The sequence below is a fragment of the Perissodus microlepis genome, chromosome 14 (assembly GCF_051167445.1).
Source record: "Perissodus microlepis isolate ML-2025 ecotype Zambia chromosome 14, ASM5116744v1, whole genome shotgun sequence".
NCBI classification, from domain to species: domain Eukaryota; kingdom Metazoa; phylum Chordata; class Actinopteri; order Cichliformes; family Cichlidae; genus Perissodus; species Perissodus microlepis.
In genome coordinates this window covers 27,003,577-27,022,473 of record NC_140474.1, presented here as the reverse complement: position 1 = coordinate 27,022,473, position 18,897 = coordinate 27,003,577, and the positions used below count along the sequence as shown (strand labels likewise).

The window sequence follows — 18,897 nt, the reverse complement described above, 5'->3', positions numbered from 1 at the left end:
TCATCTTGTATTTATTATCTCCTTGTTTTTCTCACTTCTGTGCAGCTGATGTTTGGACGTTTTGGTCAGGTTGTCGAGAAGAAGAAGTCAATTACTCTTCAAGACATCAGTGCTGTAAGAGATCTATCTATTTGTGCATCTATCTATCTGTCTGCATCACTGTAACTAATCTGTTTGTCTTTTCTGCCTGCTACCATGGCAGGAGGAGCGCAGGCAACTGTCCAGTATGTTGGGCTGTGAGATCTCCTCCATGCTCTGTGTGCCTGTGGTCAGCAGGGCTACAGGTCAGGTGGTGGCACTAGCGTGCGCTTTCAACAAGGTGGGCGGGAAAAGGTACGTCCTCGCTTTGAGTTGTTTCTTTTTGGTTTGTTTTTCAGTTTAATGCTGAGAAGACCACACGGCACTCGCTGAAATCGCGTTTTGGACCTCGCAGCCGTTCAGAAATCACTCCGGCGTTGATGGCTTAATGCCGAAAAAACTTTTTTGAAATTACTCGGCTGTCAGTCCAAAAGTGATTTGGCTTTTCCTAATGCCACAACTGCTGACTCATGGTAGATGCAAAGATTTATCTGACAGCAGCTTACAGTAATGTCGGGATGGGGCCTGATTAGTTGCGCCTTACAGCTCAGATTTGTTGAGGTTATAGTAGCAGAGACTGCACTGCTGTTTCCACTAAGATCTGCAGCTTACCAGCAGGTTGTGCTTCGTGTTGGCCATGAACAGATGCAGGGGAAGGACTGAGATGCAAAAGCAGCCCTGGAGTTTAACCTAGAGTAGCCCAGAAATACTTGTGCAGTCCCCGGCAGGGCTGACATTCATACGGGACTTTTTGCTGATAGCAGAGTGTCTGTTTAAAGACACATGTCAGAAATGTGAGTGTAATGACAGGTTCCAAAAGTGTGTGCAAAAAGACAGAATAATGGAAAGGTAAGGATAGGCTAGGAGAAATGATATTACTCAGACCAGTGATAGGCACGGCAACGTGTGACACATGCACATGCTGCTACAGCTTTACAATTAAAGGCTATGTTTTTAAATATATAATACTCTCATGCATCAGTATAACACAAAGAGGCTATTTCATGTTTTCCAGCACAGGATGCTATTGAGCAAATACAGTCATGGTTAAAAGAAAGTATACTCTCTTAAGGCTTTAAATAACAGAGCAAAGCATCATCTGGTCCTTAGCGGGTGTAAAAATGAGGTAAATGCAACTCCAACACATCACATACGTCATATATCATCACCAAAAACTAAGTACACCCTTACAGCTTCCATAAGAAGCAGGAGGATAAGAGGACAGGTATGTACTTCATTAACAAATCAGTCCATCATTGTACAGTGTTGTGAGGAGAAAACTCTTGGGAGGCAAGAAACACAGACTCAAAGTTTTTACATGTGCATGGGCGAAGCCCCGACACGATCTGTTCTGCACTAACGTGTGCACTAGATGTGTCACGGAGCAATCGCGCGGGGCGTCAGTACCTCCTTTATTTTATACTCAAACAGCTTTCACAACATTAGTAGGTGTGGCATGTATAGGACTGATAACAACTCCTTAAAAGGAGAAACCGTTAGCTGGTTTACGTTGAAACAGGGTGTGGGCGTTTAACTGTCACAGCACAATGTCTCACTCATATTCTGCAGTTGTACAACTCATAAGCTCTTCTTCCTTTAAATGAAGCTACAAAATAAACATGACACAAAACTCAAAATCTCCCAACAAGTGTGAAAGATCATTCACAAGTGGAAAACATTTGAGACAGCTGACAATCACCCCAGGATCGGAACGTCCCAGCAAATTACACCAAAGTCACCCCCTGTTATGCTCGGACGAACTGCAAAAAACAAAGTGGTACATCCCAGACTCTACAGGTTAGCATGTTAAAAGTTCAGTAAAGACTGAACAAGTCTTTGGGAGGGTAGCCGGGAGAAAATCTTTTCTCTCTTAACCCTCTCAGGCTCAAATTAAACTTTTTGTTGCTAATGCACAACCAAGTCCTGCAGTGGTACTTCTGAGTAAAAAAAACTCATAAAATATGTATGTGGGGTAATCAGGTTGTTCGTTTTTAACTGTTGCAAATCGGCAACGCCTGCCTTGAGAGGGTTAATAGCACGTGGCAGCACAGCTGAGGTTTGCCAAGTTACACAAGACTTCTGGACTAATGTCCTTCAGACAGATGAGACCAAAGTGGAGATATTTTCGACCATATTATACTGTATATCCCACTGTCATCAAGGGGGTGGTGATTTGTGCTTGTTTTGCAGCCACAGGACCAGGGCAGCTTGCAGTCTTTTAGTCGACCATGAACTCCTCTGTGTTCCAAACTTTTTTAGAGTCAAACGTGAATTCATCTGTCTGACGGATAAAGCTTGACTGTCTGTGAAGGTTCTCAGTCATCATAAAGCTTGACTCAAACTCGATCATGCGACAGGAAAATGATCCTTCGTACAGAATGACTAGAAAAGAAAAGAATCAAGGTGTCGCAATCGTCCAGTCAAAATCCAGACCTGACTGATGTGCTGTGGTAGGAAATTCAGAGAGCTATGCGTAAACAAATCAAACCAAATCAGCTAAAGCAATATTTTAAAGAAGAGTGGGTCAGAAATCCTCCACAATGATGTGAGGAAATGATGAAGTAATACAGAAAATGTAGCTTTGAGTTATTGCAGCTAAAGGTGGAAGCAGCTTGTAGGGTGTATTTTTTCACACATTGCTACTGCATTTTGGTGCAGTGTAACATGTTATGTGCTGTAGTTCCATTTACCTCATTTTAAGACCTGCTAAGGACCTGCTGATTTTTTCATTATCTCCTGATATGTAAAACCTGAAAGAGGGTGTGCTTTCTTTTAACCTTTTTAACTGTGGAGCAAAACAATTCGCAGATCATCTGCAGTTTGTCTCGTCTGTCCATCTCCTATAGATGTGTTATAGCAAATCTTCTTACCTATTTGAATAACAATCTCCAAAATATTCGCTGATATATTGTATTTCTCAAAACATATGAATAAATGAATAAAATAAACATCCCTCCCATCCATTGGCTACAAAACTAGGCTGCTTACATTGTTTTATTCCTTTTCAAGTTACCTATTAAAGCTTCTTAGTCATTTTCCAGCCAAGCACCAGATTTGTGCACAGGCTGTATGGATTCACAAATCACACGGAGCTGCACAGATGCCTGATACTGATACGTGAAATCAGGATATTTTAGGTTAGTTCAAGCAGAAACTGTTGGTGATGCCGAGTGTCTGTGCAGAGAGCACACAAGGGAAACAATGCTGATTATTAACAGTCTGCCATCTGAGTCTGAGCTGAACTGATCTTCAGGTATTTACTGATGATTTGCAAGAAAACCCTGTATATGTTTTTGTTAGAAGTCAAGGCCTCACCTGTCCCTCATTCTGCATGGCTGTTTGTCATCACTCTTGCGAATCCCTACTCGGCAGTGCTTCTTGCTTAAAAGTCTTGCAAAAGTATGCAGCTGTCATTTATTGGGCAAGAAGACCCGCTAACTCATCAGGTTGTTAATATGACTCCATCAACAACAGCATCATTTTTTTAATGCACACCCATCTTTCACTGCAAGGGCTGATGCTTACAAAACGTACCATTATAACCCAGAGTGACACAGTTTTACACGGATAATTTAAGTCTTGGTCCCGCTCCGTGTCACTGGCAGATGTGGAAAGTCCGTCATTTGACAGAGTGACCGCCCCCAAACATGTACCACAGCACTTTTTGAGCTTGTGTGAAATCCTCTAATGTGTGTGTGTGTGTGTGTGTGTGTGTGTGTGTGTGTGTGTGTGTGTGTGTGTGTGTGTGTGTGTGTGTGTGTGTGTGTGTGTGTGTGTGTCCAGATGGCTGCAATGAGGATGACAGTGTGAGGATCTAGCGTCAGGTCATGAGCCTAAAAGCAGCGGGAGGCTTTGCTGCCTGGTTTGGCGCTATGTTTTGGCATGCGTGTGTATGTACGTGTTTGGTTGTGTGTGTGTGTGTGTGTGTGTGTGTGTGTGTTGCCCAGAGCAATGCTGCTATCTCCTGAATGCAGAAGTCTGTAAACTTGCACTCCAGCTGTTTGTCTCTGTGTTTGTCTAAGAAACTGGGAAAGTTTTTTTGTGTATTGTATGATTTCCACACACGTGCAGACACTCTCATGCAGTCCTGTGTTTGTACTCCCTCCCTCTCTCTCTCTCCGTCAAGATTGTGAGAGATGAGAAGGGATCATGTCCTATAATTTCTCCCTCTGCCAGTGGCACAAATGATAGAGCTTGCATCTCATTACCATAGTAACAGCAGCAGGATTATGGTCTCAGCTGTGCATATAATGTGATGAATATCCTGTTCTGTGAGCACAATCATCCAGATTTTAGAAGAGCCGTATATCTCGAAGGTGCATCGCCTCATTATAGATATTGTCTGATCATATTCACGGTGTCCTCTTCACCCGTGACACCGGTGTATAACAACATATTGTGACACTGGTAACAGGTCCGTATCTCAGATTTAGTGGCAGCAGGAAAAAGAAGCAGCTTGAGAATGAGCAGAAGCACATTGTTAGAAGGAGACAATAGAGACACTGTTTTTTTAATTTACACTCAGATATATTGTTCTTTTGACAAATAGGCTGAGTGATGGTTTGTTTCTAAGTGATGGCAGGATTTTTAACTGCCCCAGTCCAGTGTCACAGAAGACATGCACCTTCTGGTCTTTGGAGGTGGACTCCCACAGGCTGTTGATCATTTTCTATCACAGCTTCAAATAACTGGCGTCTACCACCGAAAAATATTCTCCACTCTCTTTATTCTGACTCCTCTGAATCTCTGAATGTCACTCGTAAAGATTTGTAGGACACCTGTTGAAGTTAAAGTGAGCCTGACAGGCTTTTTTTCAGGCTCCAACCTCTTTTGCTTAGATTCCTCTGAGGCCTCCAAGCGGAGGGCAAGAACGCCTTGAAGCAATATATATATCTATATAATATAGATATCTGCACAATAATATGCCACTGCCCTCTGTAGGCAAACACAGACAACTACAAGCATGAATGTGGTCAATGGTGTTGCTGTCAGTTTTGCCTTCACTTGTTGCCTGCACAGAGTTGTAAGTCTTTGTTAGCCAAGAGTAGAGACTGTTGTCTTTTCCATCTTCCTGTGTGTGAAGGTAATTATTGAGGTTTCTTATTTACTGTAGGCTTTTTTGCATGATTTTAGTTTTGGAAAAATGTCTCAAGTAAGAGCGTGTTCATGTTTTTATGACAAAACAGATTATTTAAATGGTTCTGATATACAGTATTGTACAAAAGTCTTTATTTAGTTTTTATATGTTAGTAGGAATATGGAAAATAGAAAATGGAAATGGGAAAAAAAACAGCTCTTTGGCAATTTGATGCCTGTCAAAATGTTTTATCTTTGTTTTTCTGACAGGCTGCTAATAACAAAGTACCTAAAGATACCATTTAAAATTGGTTCATTGCTAAGTTGTCTGTTGCATGTAGACAGTACACAGGTTAATCTGTTGGATTAGGTATGCTTGAATGATTAATAGGTCATTGTGTAGTGACTAAAGCAGACAACATACCTCCTAAAATGTTCAGCTACAAAGACTGGACTAAAAATGAGTGAAAAAGCAACCGATGTCCTAAGAAAAACTGAAAGACCTTCAGAAAACCCGGAGAACTACTTATCAAGGGCATTTTAAAAAGTTATTAGAAAGTCTGGCTCCTGGGAAGCAAATTATGAAGAAATAAAAGGTGGCTCAAGACTTTTGCACACTGCTCTATTTACATAAACCTTAAATATCTGCAGTTGGATAGTTTAATTACAAAATTGCATTTGTAAGCCATTTCATAAATGGGGAATGTTTCATAGCCTATAATGATGTCTGTGTCTAACCAGCAGTGCAAAATCCAGATTTGTTATAATAAATGAAATAAGTAGCAGCCTGTTAGTTATAGCCAGGCTTTTACCCTTTGACCCCTGTGTGTGTTCCCTATTGCAGACACACCGAGGCAGATGAACATGCCATCCAGCACTGTTTCTGCTACACTTCAACAGTCCTCACTTCAACTTTGGCCTTCCAGAAAGAGCAGAAGCTCAAAGTGGAGTGCCAGGTACTGCACATGCACACGGACACACACAAAAACACACACCCATCCAGTCATATTCTCACATATGCCGTATGCATAAATATACATGAAGTTGCCCTTTGAAGAGCTATTTGTGTTCACTGTTTCTCTTTATAGGCGCTCTTGCAAGTGGCCAAAAATCTCTTTACACACTTGGGTAAGTCTTCTGTCCTCCGTCTGTCCATCCATGTGTCTGTCTGTGTGAAGCAAGACCAGTGTGGTGCAATTTGCATTAATTGAAGTGATCACCTTGTGAAACAAATGGTGCACATAATTGAATGAGATATTAGCGACCCTTAAGGTGATCATTGTCATAAAATCAAAAGGGCATTGAAAATTATGGGTCCACCTTTCTTTCCTATAATTTCCATCTATCTGTGGAGGTATTTCCATTCTTATCGAGCTGTAAGCACTGATGGCATCATGATTGCAGGTACAAAAATTGATCTGTTGGTAGAGCAAATTGCCTCTCACTGTACTGAAGCGTTGATTACAAAAGCTCTTATCAGCTTGTGCGGCAGATCCACGGGTACTCGTACTGTAATCTCTGTTTCTGTCTATCTGGGTTTTGCTGTGTCCCCTTATAATTTCCTCTGTTTTCCATTTAATTCCCTCTCTCATCCTTCTTTTTTTCTCTCGTTCTCCCCCCCTCCTCTCTGTCTCTCTGATTCTTTCAGATGATGTGTCAGTGCTGTTACAGGAAATTATAGTGGAGGCCAGGAACCTCAGTGATGCAGAGATGTAAGCCCTCTGATTCATCTTCAAAGGGATTTAACAGTGTGCGTGTATGAAAGAGAGAAAGAGTGTGTGCATGTGTGTCTGTACATAGTGTGAATGTCTCCATTTGCAAAGGCTATCTAGGCAATTTGTTCTTAACCGACTTGCGTCATTTAATAAGTTACAAAATGACCTGAGATGAAACGAGATAAAACTCTCTAATGTTCTCAGCTGTGCTCCGTTCTGTCTCTTACCCCTCGAAATCTGACGTTCACTGTTTCTGCAGCTGTTCGGTGTTCCTGCTGGATCGTGTGAGCCATGAGCTGGTGGCAAAGGTGTTTGATGGTGGTGTGGTCAGTGAGGAGGAGGTACGGCAAACAAGCATTTAATTTAACACACATATAAACACATGACTGTGCTGACAGTGCACAGCTGCACTGTGGCCTAATGGTCTAAGATTTATGGAGACTTTTTTGGCTGTCTTGAATTTGGCAACAGGGAGTAACAGGAAATTATAACAGGGAGAATTATCAAAGTACACTGAACAAATATCTACATACTGGAATAATAATGATAATAATATCATTATTATTTATTGCATCACAGGAAAAAAGTTAAACAGAGTTAAAAATCTAAAAAGAAAAAAAAGCCAAATAACAACAAGACAAATAATAAGAAATTCAGGAATACGAAAACCAACATTGTGACATTCATAAAAACTTTACGATTAAAAAATGCTTTAAAAGACTCAAAGGGTTCTGATGTCATTCCGATCACAATTGGAGCTCTGACGGATAAGGCCCGCTAACCTTTCTTTACAAGAGACCTCAGGATAACCAGCAGAACCTCATTCACTGATATCAGTTAGTGCCCAGGCACATAGATGTTAATGAGTCCTTCATGTAATTCAAACCATTTAATGCTTTAAAGTAATTAGAATCAGTCTTTTGAATCATACGGTGGAGAGGCAGCATATATATTGAAAACAAAAGTGGGCCAAGCATAGAACCTTGAGGAACACCACAATAAAATGATAGCATTTAGCATCCCATCACTAAACACACACACTTAATGAAACCTGACAGACACATATTTGTTAATTAGACAAGATGAAATCAAATAAAACCGTTCTTATTGAGTTCAGTGACGGCAGCGGGGACAAAGCTGTTTTTATAACACTTTGTCCTGCATCTTGGAACTAGAAAGCTCCGTCCCCAGGGAAGAAGCTGAAATTCACCCCGTAGAGGATGGGAACCATTATTAAGAATTGATAAAGCCATCCGTTGTACCTGTTTAGTGTACAGGGAGGCTAAACAGGGCTGTGACTCACCTATCAGACGACTGGACCATCTCACTATCCAATTCAGTCAGTTTTTCTCTGCAACAGAGGTCTGACCGAACCATGCCACCAAACAAAAAGACAAAACAGACTCAATAAAAGGACGATAAAACGAAGTTAAATTGTTCAGTCAATGTGGAAATGAGCAAGTTTCCTAAGGCAGTAAAGGCACTTGTGACCCTTTTTCCAGACCAATTTGCAATTCTCATCAAAATTCAGGTTTTCATTGATTATGGTTCCAAGATATTTATATGATTACACTTGCTGATTGTCTCCCTATCCTGTGAGCTGTTAAGTAAAGACAAAACTGTGTGTGTCTTCGTGGCTGAGCACAGAATGAGTTTCGCATCCCAGCCGATCAGGGCATTGCCGGCCACGTGGCGACAACTGGTCAGATTTTGAACATTAAGGACGCCTACTCTCATCCTCTCTTCTATCGTGGGGTGGATGACAGCACGGGCTTCAGGACTCGCAACATCCTCTGCTTCCCCATCAAAGATGAGAATAACGGTAACAATGCATGAACACACACATTTGGACTTTTCATTTCATACCAGTGAGTTCAACACAAAGGGATTTCCTGATGAAATCATGCAAAATATACAACCTTGTGTACCAAAAAGTGAAAACTATGTGTAAAATGTTGATAAAAGCAGAATGCAGAACATTTTTATGTAATTCAATTTGACAACAGTTCAAAGCCTGTTTGAAATTGGAGGTTAGCAGCACATTTCAAAACAGTTCAGGCAAGAGGATCAAAAGCCTTAAACATAATGTAATGCTACAAACAAGACACCTGGCAGAACAGCTCACATCTCATTAGGATAATTAGTAACAGGACTGTGTCTAACAGAAAAACATCCCAAAGAGTCTTTTACAAGTAAATATGGGGAGGGTCTCAACGCTCAGGGAAGGGCAAATTGTTCAATACTGTAATTCCAGAGAATTTGGGGAATTTGTCACATACAGTGATTAATATCATTAAAAGATGCAGGGAATTGAGACAAAGCTCTTTTTGCAGAGGACAAGACTTTAACCATTACTGAGTAGCTCTGGTCTGCTGGCCTCTGGCAACACTGCATTAAACATGTACGTGATTCTGTAGTGAATATTACTACACATGATCAGGACGGCTTCTGTAAACCAGCAAATGCAAACCATCAGAGCATCAAGTTAAAGCTCTATGATGCAAAGAAAAAAGTTAAGAGAGGCTGACGTGAAACCTCTCCTCTGGTATGAAAATATTTTTGGAAATCATGGACATGGATGTTATCAGTGAGCAGTTCAAAAACCAGTACCTTTACTGGAAAAGGGGACGCATTAGCGTACACTGTGTAGGCAACGTACACATCTATAAAGGAACTTTTAATTATGAAGGGTAAATACCAATATGAAGCAACATTTACTGCCATTTAGACATGTTTTCAGGGAAATCTTTGATTATTTCAGTATAAAAAACCAAAAAAAAAACATTTTGGACATTTTCCAAGAGCTACAATATAAGACAGCAGGTGCTGAACTGGTCCCCGAGACCAGACCAGCATTATTTCACAAGAAACCCAACAAACAAGAAGAACTGCAATAGATGTCGTGCAAAAACAGAAAAGTATCTTCTCTGAGACTTGTATAAAAGCTAAGCAACTTACACCAGATTTAAAAACATCATATTTAGTGCATTATTGCCCTCTTGTTTGTTTGTTTTTAAGTGGAGCTACATTCTCGGAATAGCACAAAGAGAGGTTACATCACGTCCTACATGTATAAAGTGCACTTTAGACCATCTTCTGTGTTCCAGACGCAGAAACCTCTTCTCCATTTTGATGCTGCTGCCTAATGGTTTCTGCTGTATCCACAGAGAAGCTTTGCATTCAGTGTCATTTGTCTCCATGTAAAAAAAGGAGCTGTCTGCGGATCATATTAACATTTTAATTTCAGAGCTTTTTATGTGCAATTAGGTTTGACTCCACCGTGAAATCAATTCAAGTTAGCAGGCCTTTTTGACTCGACGTTGACTTTTGCCATTTGTGCCTCATTTTCTCGTCCTTGTCGCTCCCTCTTCCACTCTCCATTTTTCTTCATCAACTTTCACCCGCCTCCATCCATCCCTGCATCTCTCGCCCCTCTTCCTGCTTAATCATTTCCTCCCTAATTGTTCCACCTTCCTCTTCTCCTCACCCCTTTCCTCTTTAAATCTTCCGTTTTCCAGAAGTCATCGGCGTCGCTGAGTTGGTAAATAAGATGAATGGGCCGTGGTTCAACCGCTTCGATGAGGATTTGGCAACAGCTTTCTCTATCTACTGTGGCATCAGCATTGCCCATGTGAGTCTCTTCTAACTCCCTTTAATCAAAGAGACCAAGTTGTTAAAAAGTAACACACATACATGAGCATGTGAGCAGAAATAATTTAATTCCAGTAACTATTATTTTATAACTTCTCACTTTCCAAACTTCCTCTTATTACCTCTGTGAGCAGCAGTGAATAAATCCAGACTGCTACACAATTCATCTTCATACACACTGACTCTCTCGGTCAATAAGTCAGCTTCATTTTTAAATAATGTAATCTCTGCAAGTTCCATGCATCCTTATAATAATGCAAATATAAGTGAGTTTAGCATTTACAGTATATCCATCATTAGGAGTCTCTCCCCAAAATAGTTGATGATGTCAGAAAGATTGATCCCGTCCTGGCGAGATGAGATCAGCTCAGCGGGAGTGAAATGCTCAGTTGAGGCAGAGAAGAGGAAAGTCTCAAGGGAAATTTAAGGAGATTCAGTCAGATGGAAGTGAGCGGCTTTCGTGGTGCAGTTCATTGGCATTGTATGATTGCTGCAAACTGAACTTATTAACATACTTCCAGCTGAACAGCTGTGCGCGGCTCACAGAGACGATTATGAAGACGATCACGTCTGTGATAATAGCGATGAACAAACAAGGAGAGATATATTTGTTATCGCCCACAAAATCTGTTGAAATATTGTCTTTTTCATCCTTCACCACCCTGATCTCAGATAAAAGAAAATGTCTTCCCGTTCTAATAAACAGAGTCACTTCATGTTGAGTAGCTCCTGCAGAGTGTGACCTCTAAATGACTGCTGGTACTTAATAGGTTATCTACAAACTATAAACATATTTGATAGAAAAAAAATAATTGCTTTCGAGGCCACTAATTAATGATTTAAAGCACAGCCAGATATATTATTCATCAGATCTCACCCAGTATCATGCTGTAGAGTACTCTCAGGGTTGTAAAAAGCTCCCTCATGTACTAAAAGGTAAAGCGGGGGCCAGACGTAGGGCTGTGAAAAGCCCACGAAAATTAAAACATGCTTGTTAATCATGAATCACAGGTTTACCATTTGAATGTGAATGTAAAAGCAGTAACAAACATAATATGTGTGCAATCACAAACTGGTGAGACAACTGAAAATGGCTTCGGTGTGCTTGGAAAAAGGCGGTGAAGAATATTCCGGGTAATCCGACAAAAGCCCAAACAAAATACGAAAGTCCAAGTGAGGAAAAACAAACGGGAAAAACTGAAAGGTGCCAAAACTCAGAAAACAAACAGAGAGGCGCAAGAAGAGCAGACACAAAGGTTGGCAAACTGAAAGCTGAAAAGGATTAAGAGTTTCCTTCAAAGCAGCTAAACATGTTTTTCAGCCATAGAAGTTGGGCTACGTCCACACGTACATGGTTTTAGGGGTTTTTTCACTTTCATTAAAGAAAAAAAACACTGTTTTGTCCACATGAAAATGCAAAACGAGATCATGCCCAAGCAACAGGTGGCGATAAAATCCTGATCATATAGAAATGTTGGCCACTCAGAGGCCTACAAACAATAACACGGCGCACAGTCTGACATCAAAAATCGGGCGCATGTCTTAGAAGCAGGAGCAAAAGCTGAAAATCAAATATAGTTTTCTGCAACATATGTTTATAGTGGCTGTTGTGCCTTAATGTTTGTTTCCTGTAGGTCAGTTTTCAGAGATCAAAATGCTTTTTGTGTGTGAACGAAAGGCCAAAACAAAAATCTGGATAATTTATCTTTTTATTAATGACATCATACCTCTTATTAACCATAAAAATCACATAATTCAGGAAAACTGGTAACCTGATTTTTTTGCTTCAGTGCATCCAAAGATGGTAAAAGCCACTTATTTAGTGCATTTCTACTGTATCTGAGCACTCAAAGCATTTTTTACTACATGCCTCATCCACACACTTTTTTCTATGCATAAATGATTTTATATCAGTGGATGCATTGGAGGAAACTGTAAAAGACCATAAGGACAGGGAGAATCGAACCACTAACCTGCTCTACCTTCTTTGCCACAGCCACCCACAAACATACTTTCAAAATAAAATAGAACTTCATCTCTCACTAGCATGTAGTCAGTGGTACCATGAAAAGCAAAATATGGTTCCAGCTGGAAGATCGATCATAAGTAGGAGATCCTGATAACATAATATTTCACTGAACTTTATTACTTTATATCACAAACATCTAATTTAATTTCTTTCTGTTTGTCTTTATCCAGTTATCATGATAATATAATGAATTCATTCTTACTAAAAATGAATTAGCAACGTTTTAATGTGCCGTTTCTTCCTCCAGTCTCTGCTCTACAAGAGAGTCCACGAGGCTCAGTTCAGATCCCATCTGGCCAATGAAATGATGATGTACCATATGAAGGTAAAATCACATCTCTTCATCGCACAAACTCACTCTCGCACAGCGACGCGCAGCATTTACTGACAGTGTCCATGCTATTTACTCAGTATGATTCAGTATGAGTCTGTGGCAGGTTTCAGAGGAAGAGGTGACTAAGCTGCTGGTATCTGGCATCGACCCGGTGAACGAGATTGACCCGTGCTTCGCAGAGTTCACGTGCACGCCGCGCTCCCTTCCCGATGACACCACGCCGATGGTAAGAAGCAGAGAGAGAGAGTGTGTCTGAATGCCGTCAGCAGAAAGATTTAAAGAGAACAAAATCTGATGTAACTTCTCCTGTTGTGTGTCTGCAGTGCGTTCTCAGCATGTTTGAAGACATGGGTTTCATCAACACCTATAAGATCGACATGCACACGCTCGCCAGGTCTGACATCCATCAATTTATATGCTGTGTATAAGAGCCTGTGCTTTAAATCATTTTCCATCAGCTGTTTAAATAAAGAATATTTACTTTATTTATTAATGATTCTCTGGCTACATTGTTAAGTATTATTGCGTTGTAAGCTATAAGAGCCAAACCCCTAGGAGGAGGAACAGAGACGTAAGGTGTTGTCTTGTAGCAAAATCTTCAATCAGGTTTGTTTTTTTAAAGCTGATGGAGAGATGGGTTGTGAATGAGAATTTCCGGGGCTACCACTGAGTTACATGTTGGAAAAAAAAGTCATGAGAGTGTTTTTAAACTGCTGCCTTGGTGCCAGGTTCTGTCTGATGGTGAAGAAAGGCTACAGAGACCCTCCCTACCACAACTGGATGCACGCTTTCTCCGTCTCACACTTCTGCTACCTGCTCTACAAAAACCTAGGGCTGTCCAACTACCTCGAGTGAGTACACAATTCTCAAAAGACTTTATAATGACGTTTTATATCATTTGTATTTAAAATGATTCTCCTATGCCTGCTGTCTTCTAGGGATATAGAAATATTAGCGCTCTTTGTGTCCTGTATGTGCCATGATCTGGACCACCGTGGCACCAACAACTCTTTCCAAGTGGCCTCGGTGAGAGCACATACTTTGCTTTTGTTTTATTAGAAAGCAGTAGGAATGATACAAAAAAATAGGAAAATAAACAAGGCTCTAAGCAGGGCTGCAACTTTATGCATGCAGACAAAAAAATGCATTATGTTTTTAATCTTCTATTCAGTCCAAAAGCTGATATAGGGAAAATAAACACAATAATAAATAAACAAACCAGGGACATGAGCAAGTAATCCAAAAACAGTAGGAGATACAGGGAAGCTCCGAGCAGGGAGGTACACCAGTGGGGTACACACAACTGCAATTAACAAGGCAGAGACACACCTGATATAGAGAGGAGCGGTAGCAGGTACTAACACAGCTGAAGCCAACAAATATAATGAGATGGGGAAGTAAACACATCACAAGACACAGAAAACAGGAAGTGTGACACAACACAACACAATGGATGGAATAGAATGAGCCTGACACGGAGGGAAGATCAGCGGACGAGACGGAGGAACGTAGAAAGGTGAACGTGAAACGTGAACTAAAAGCAACGTCAACGGTAAAAATAAAAACTAATAACAACTGAAAACTTGGCATCTTAATAAGGAATAAAACATATGAATAAAAATGAATAAATCCTAAAAGGAAACCACAAACAGACGAGGCTTCTGAACTCTTAAACACGGTGAATTCAACTAAAGCAGCTATTTGATAAATAGAAAATGAAATACTAATTAGAGCAAGGAAAATAATCATACAAATGACAGCTAAATATATACAAACCCACAAGGAAGGTAACAAAAAATAGGTACCAGTGTGGTACCATGAACTCTCTTAGTCTTTTCATTTCTTTTAGTAGTCTTCAAGAATAGTTCTTCAGGTTTCTTAAAGGACATTTAAAGCTCTTCTTTGGATGTTTCTGTCAAGATGATCCCACTCTGCTTCAATAATGTTGAGGTCTGGGCTCTGTGAAAACCAATCCATGACTGATAGATGATCCATTGAGATAAATAGATGGATAGATGGATGAGCAAAAGGCCAGATGCATCAATGTGTCCTCTTTAGGAATCACCTTAGTGCCACAAAAATATAATTTTATGCCGGTGAAGCTGTGTTTGTCTTTGGCATTTTTCATTTTTGGATATATGAGTTCAGTAATTTTAACTTATATCTATTATTATGGTATATACTGTGGTATCTTTCCACTTATTTGGCCTGTTTATTTGGGCTTCCTATCCTCTCAAATACAGAGCGTGTATTTAAGAGGATAGGAGCAGTGACCTGGCCTGCCTTCCCAAACCGCCGGCTCCTGAGGATCCCCAGGGGACTGCAGATCCACTCTGCCCAGATACTAACCACTCAGATGACACTGAGAGAGAAAGAACACAATAAGAGGAGATAAGAGACAGAAGAAGAGAAGATATTGCAATAAATGACAGTGGTTACTGCATTAACAATATTGTATTAGTATGTATTGTTTACTGTAAATGAAAAAAAGAAAAAAAACATGTGAATAAATTAAAAAGCAAACGTTAGGGGGATGTTATTTGTGAATCACTTTCCCCGCCTGACAAAAGGAAGGAACACACAAACTATTTCATTTAACATGACAACAACAGTGAGAGTTATGATAATGTTGAAAATTTTACTTTAAATGCTCGAGATGAAGCATCCCAGGTAATAGCGAGGGTTGCACGGTTTTATCAGGGTCTAGTCACGAGGTGATTAGAAGCGTGTCGCCCTGCTACACTCTAATCAGGCACAAACCTAAATCAGACACACATTATAAGACAAAAGTAATCCATCATTGATAAGCTTCTGTATACATTTTTTTTTTTTTTTTCAATTGAGAGCTGCCATCTCCTGGCACTGCTACATTTTATTGGAGGATGTTGATTTGAATCAATGTGCCGCGCATGCTAAAAGGATTGTGTTTCAAATGTGTGTCTGTTATGTTTCCAGCAATCTGTGCTGGCTGCTCTCTACAGCTCAGAAGGATCTGTGATGGAGGTAAAGTCTCTCAAAGTTTTCGCACTGACTGTGTAAATCTTTATTTCCTATGACAGAGACGATAAGATTGTGCGATTACTGGTATAGGCTTGCTCCTTCATAGTTAATGAATGCCATTATCTGAGAGCTGCTAATGTAGTGTTCTGCTAGGACATCTAGTGGCCAAAATCAATCTTGACATTTTTTTGCAGCAGCGATGAGGCAATGTGAGGAATTTAAATTGGTTTTTGCCTTTTGCATTGCAGCATTAGTCACTTTAGAGTCACCGTTTTCTAACACGTTTTGTCATTATGCTTTATTCGCCACGCCAGAGACATCACTTTGCCCAGGCCATCGCTATTCTGAACACTCATGGCTGCAACATCTTTGAGAAGTTCTCCAGGAAGGTGAATTATCAAACCCTCTCTCCATTCGTGCATTTCAACAACTTTCTTTTTTCTCTCTCTCTCAATCTCTCGCTGATTTCATATATTTCATTTGCTTCTATCACCGCCTTTGCAAGCTAACGATTATTTTTTATGTCTCTAGGACTACCAGCGCATGTTGGATTTAATGAGAGACATAATTCTGGCCACGGACCTTGCTCACCACCTTCGCATTTTCAAGGATCTGCAGAAGATGTCTGATGGTACATGTCACATGTTCAGTATGCGCAGCCACGTCTCTGCAGTTGCTTTAGACTCACACCCGTAAACAGCTCCAGGAGGCAAGGTTCTGATTGTCGATTCACACTGAAAGCAAAGCAATATTTCTTTTTACTTCTCCTTAGATTAAAGTGGCCTGATTTCACAAGGGAGACGAAACATTATAGAACATTAGAAATTCACCGTTTCAGTACAATTATCCATTGCTGAGCTGAAAGATCGCTCATAGACAGACAGACAACCCATTTTCCTCTGCACTATGACTTGCTTCTTTTTCATGAACTGACTTATTTTGCAGAGATCTGAGTTCACGCTTGCAACATTCAGCTCTGACATTCTTAATAATCCTCCACTTTCATTGGACTATTTACCCTTTAGAAAAGACAGTTGCTTACACTCTTATGTAATGTAATTGGCTGTAACCTCCAGGCCAGTGGTTTGTTACGCTTGAATGCAACCAATTATAAGTTATCCTGAGTGGATGTCTCCTCCGTGGAAACAATTTCGAGCCGTTAAAGCAATTCAAGGACATTAAAAACCACTAAATGAGTTAGCAACTTTCTCACACTCTAGAATAGGTGACTTGTCAATCATGGAGTAGAATACTGAATAAATGTGTAGCGTGTTAATAGGCACTGGAAAATCATTTCTTCCTACCAAACACACAAAGTCTGCTTATCTAACATCCTGTTGTGACCTTCTTTTATTATCACTTCTATCATTTTGCATATTGGAGACTAAAATGAACTTTATGCAATGAGTTTGAAGCACTTTTGCTTCTGAATTGTGTGATTGTCCTCTGAGATGAAAGGCAGCAACATTGCTTGAAATGCTGTTAACACAGAGCGATGCGTTTTGTGTGTTTTTCAGATGGATACAATCCAAAAAGCCGTACCCACCACTCCCTGCTGCTGTGCTTGTTGATGACTTCGTGTGACCTGTCAGACCAAACCAAGGGCTGGAAAACCACACGCAAAATTGCTGTCAGTTTGTGTTCTGCACCAGTATATGAGAAACATTACCACATACTTAGTAGAACTTGCCATTTGTAGCAAAAATGTTGTATTAATGTGTTTAATTCAGTTAAGACTGTTAATATTTCAGTATTACTGCAGTACAAATTCCAAAAGCTTAGTGGAAGTAATAGCTGTAATTATTTTGACCTAGTAAACTGCTCACTGTAGCAGTTTATTCTAAGTAAGAAGAAAATAGAAAAGGCTTTAGTGTGATCGGGTTCATGCTGCGTTTGCTGATTTGCAGGAGAAAGAAGTTTCTGTTTCATCTTTTAGCAACACGACTAAAGATTTCTAATTAACAGTGTTTGTACAGTGAAACTGACCCATTTCTAGGACATTGGAGATTATGAGATGCAAAGCTGTACAGCTGGAAACAACCTTTGAGCTGTATTCCATTATTTTCTATTCTGAGAAACCGCACTCCATTTTAGGATTATGGTTAATCTTGGCCTGCCCCCTTTCCACCACCAAACCCGTAAACCTTGCCCCAAATCCTCCACCCTCAATCTCCAAACACCTAAAGCAAATAAACTGTAAATCCTTGTTTTCAAAACCAACAGCACATTTCTGTGGAAGACTTTATCGGCTTTTACTGTGCTCAGTTGATACATTATCATCTCAATAGCAAGAGAACGCATTTTTATCAGTGAAAAACCCCAATCACACCAAATATTGAACTTTAATAGAAGTGTCTTGCAGTTTATGGCAGGTAACAGCATAAAACGTTTGCATAAAAGACAAATAAACTAAATTTCATACATAACGATGTCTCTATAAATATGACACATGTTAAAACTTTCAAATATCTGCTGCTATGTTCCTACAGGAGCTGATTTATAAAGAGTTCTTCTCTCAAGGAGATCTGGTATGTTTTAGTGTACGCTAACTGCTAAATGACATGTGAAAATAGTAACATGTGGTGAAAGTGTGTTATTGTACGCCTAACTGAGGTCATTAATCATAGCTTAACGTTGTGCGTGTGTGTTTGCAGGAAAAAGCCATGGGTAACAGGCCCAGTGAGATGATGGACAGAGAGAAAGCGTACATACCGGAACTGCAGATCAGCTTCATGGAGCATATCGCCATGCCGATCTACAAGTGCGTACAAAACCTGAAAGCAGCACAGACTCATTATTGGACCTGTTTTGGTCCTTTTATCACACAAAGGATTTAGTTTGAAACGTTGCTCTATGTGTCTGTGAAGGTTCTCAGTCATCCAGGTCATCGTAGTCAAAGGAGCTTGCAAAGAAAAGCGTCTGGACTTCTTTAAGTTGCTCTATGTGCTTAAAACAAAACTGTAGATTATGTACAAATTATCCCCTGATTCTGGAGTCTTTTGGCTGATTGTTTT

At 40.2% G+C, this 18,897-nt stretch overlaps 1 protein-coding gene across 2 annotated transcripts in view; it reads left to right on the top strand.

Moving 5' to 3' along the window:
* pde2a (phosphodiesterase 2A) overlaps positions 1-18,897 on the top strand; it is a 179,759-nt gene that overhangs the window by 155,669 nt on the left and 5,193 nt on the right. For both annotated transcript variants that reach the window (XM_084951377.1, XM_084951376.1), the window contains exons 12-30: positions 46-114; positions 203-333; positions 5,999-6,110; positions 6,243-6,282; positions 6,803-6,866; positions 7,129-7,210; positions 8,517-8,691; positions 10,388-10,500; positions 12,797-12,874; positions 12,987-13,109; positions 13,207-13,277; positions 13,612-13,734; positions 13,822-13,909; positions 15,839-15,886; positions 16,198-16,272; positions 16,415-16,514; positions 17,401-17,513; positions 18,373-18,411; positions 18,538-18,644. In XM_084951377.1, coding sequence (XP_084807503.1) covers positions 46-114; positions 203-333; positions 5,999-6,110; positions 6,243-6,282; positions 6,803-6,866; positions 7,129-7,210; positions 8,517-8,691; positions 10,388-10,500; positions 12,797-12,874; positions 12,987-13,109; positions 13,207-13,277; positions 13,612-13,734; positions 13,822-13,909; positions 15,839-15,886; positions 16,198-16,272; positions 16,415-16,514; positions 17,401-17,513; positions 18,373-18,411; positions 18,538-18,644 — 1,751 coding nt within the window. The remainder of the gene's footprint in view (positions 1-45; positions 115-202; positions 334-5,998; positions 6,111-6,242; positions 6,283-6,802; positions 6,867-7,128; positions 7,211-8,516; positions 8,692-10,387; positions 10,501-12,796; positions 12,875-12,986; positions 13,110-13,206; positions 13,278-13,611; positions 13,735-13,821; positions 13,910-15,838; positions 15,887-16,197; positions 16,273-16,414; positions 16,515-17,400; positions 17,514-18,372; positions 18,412-18,537; positions 18,645-18,897) is intronic.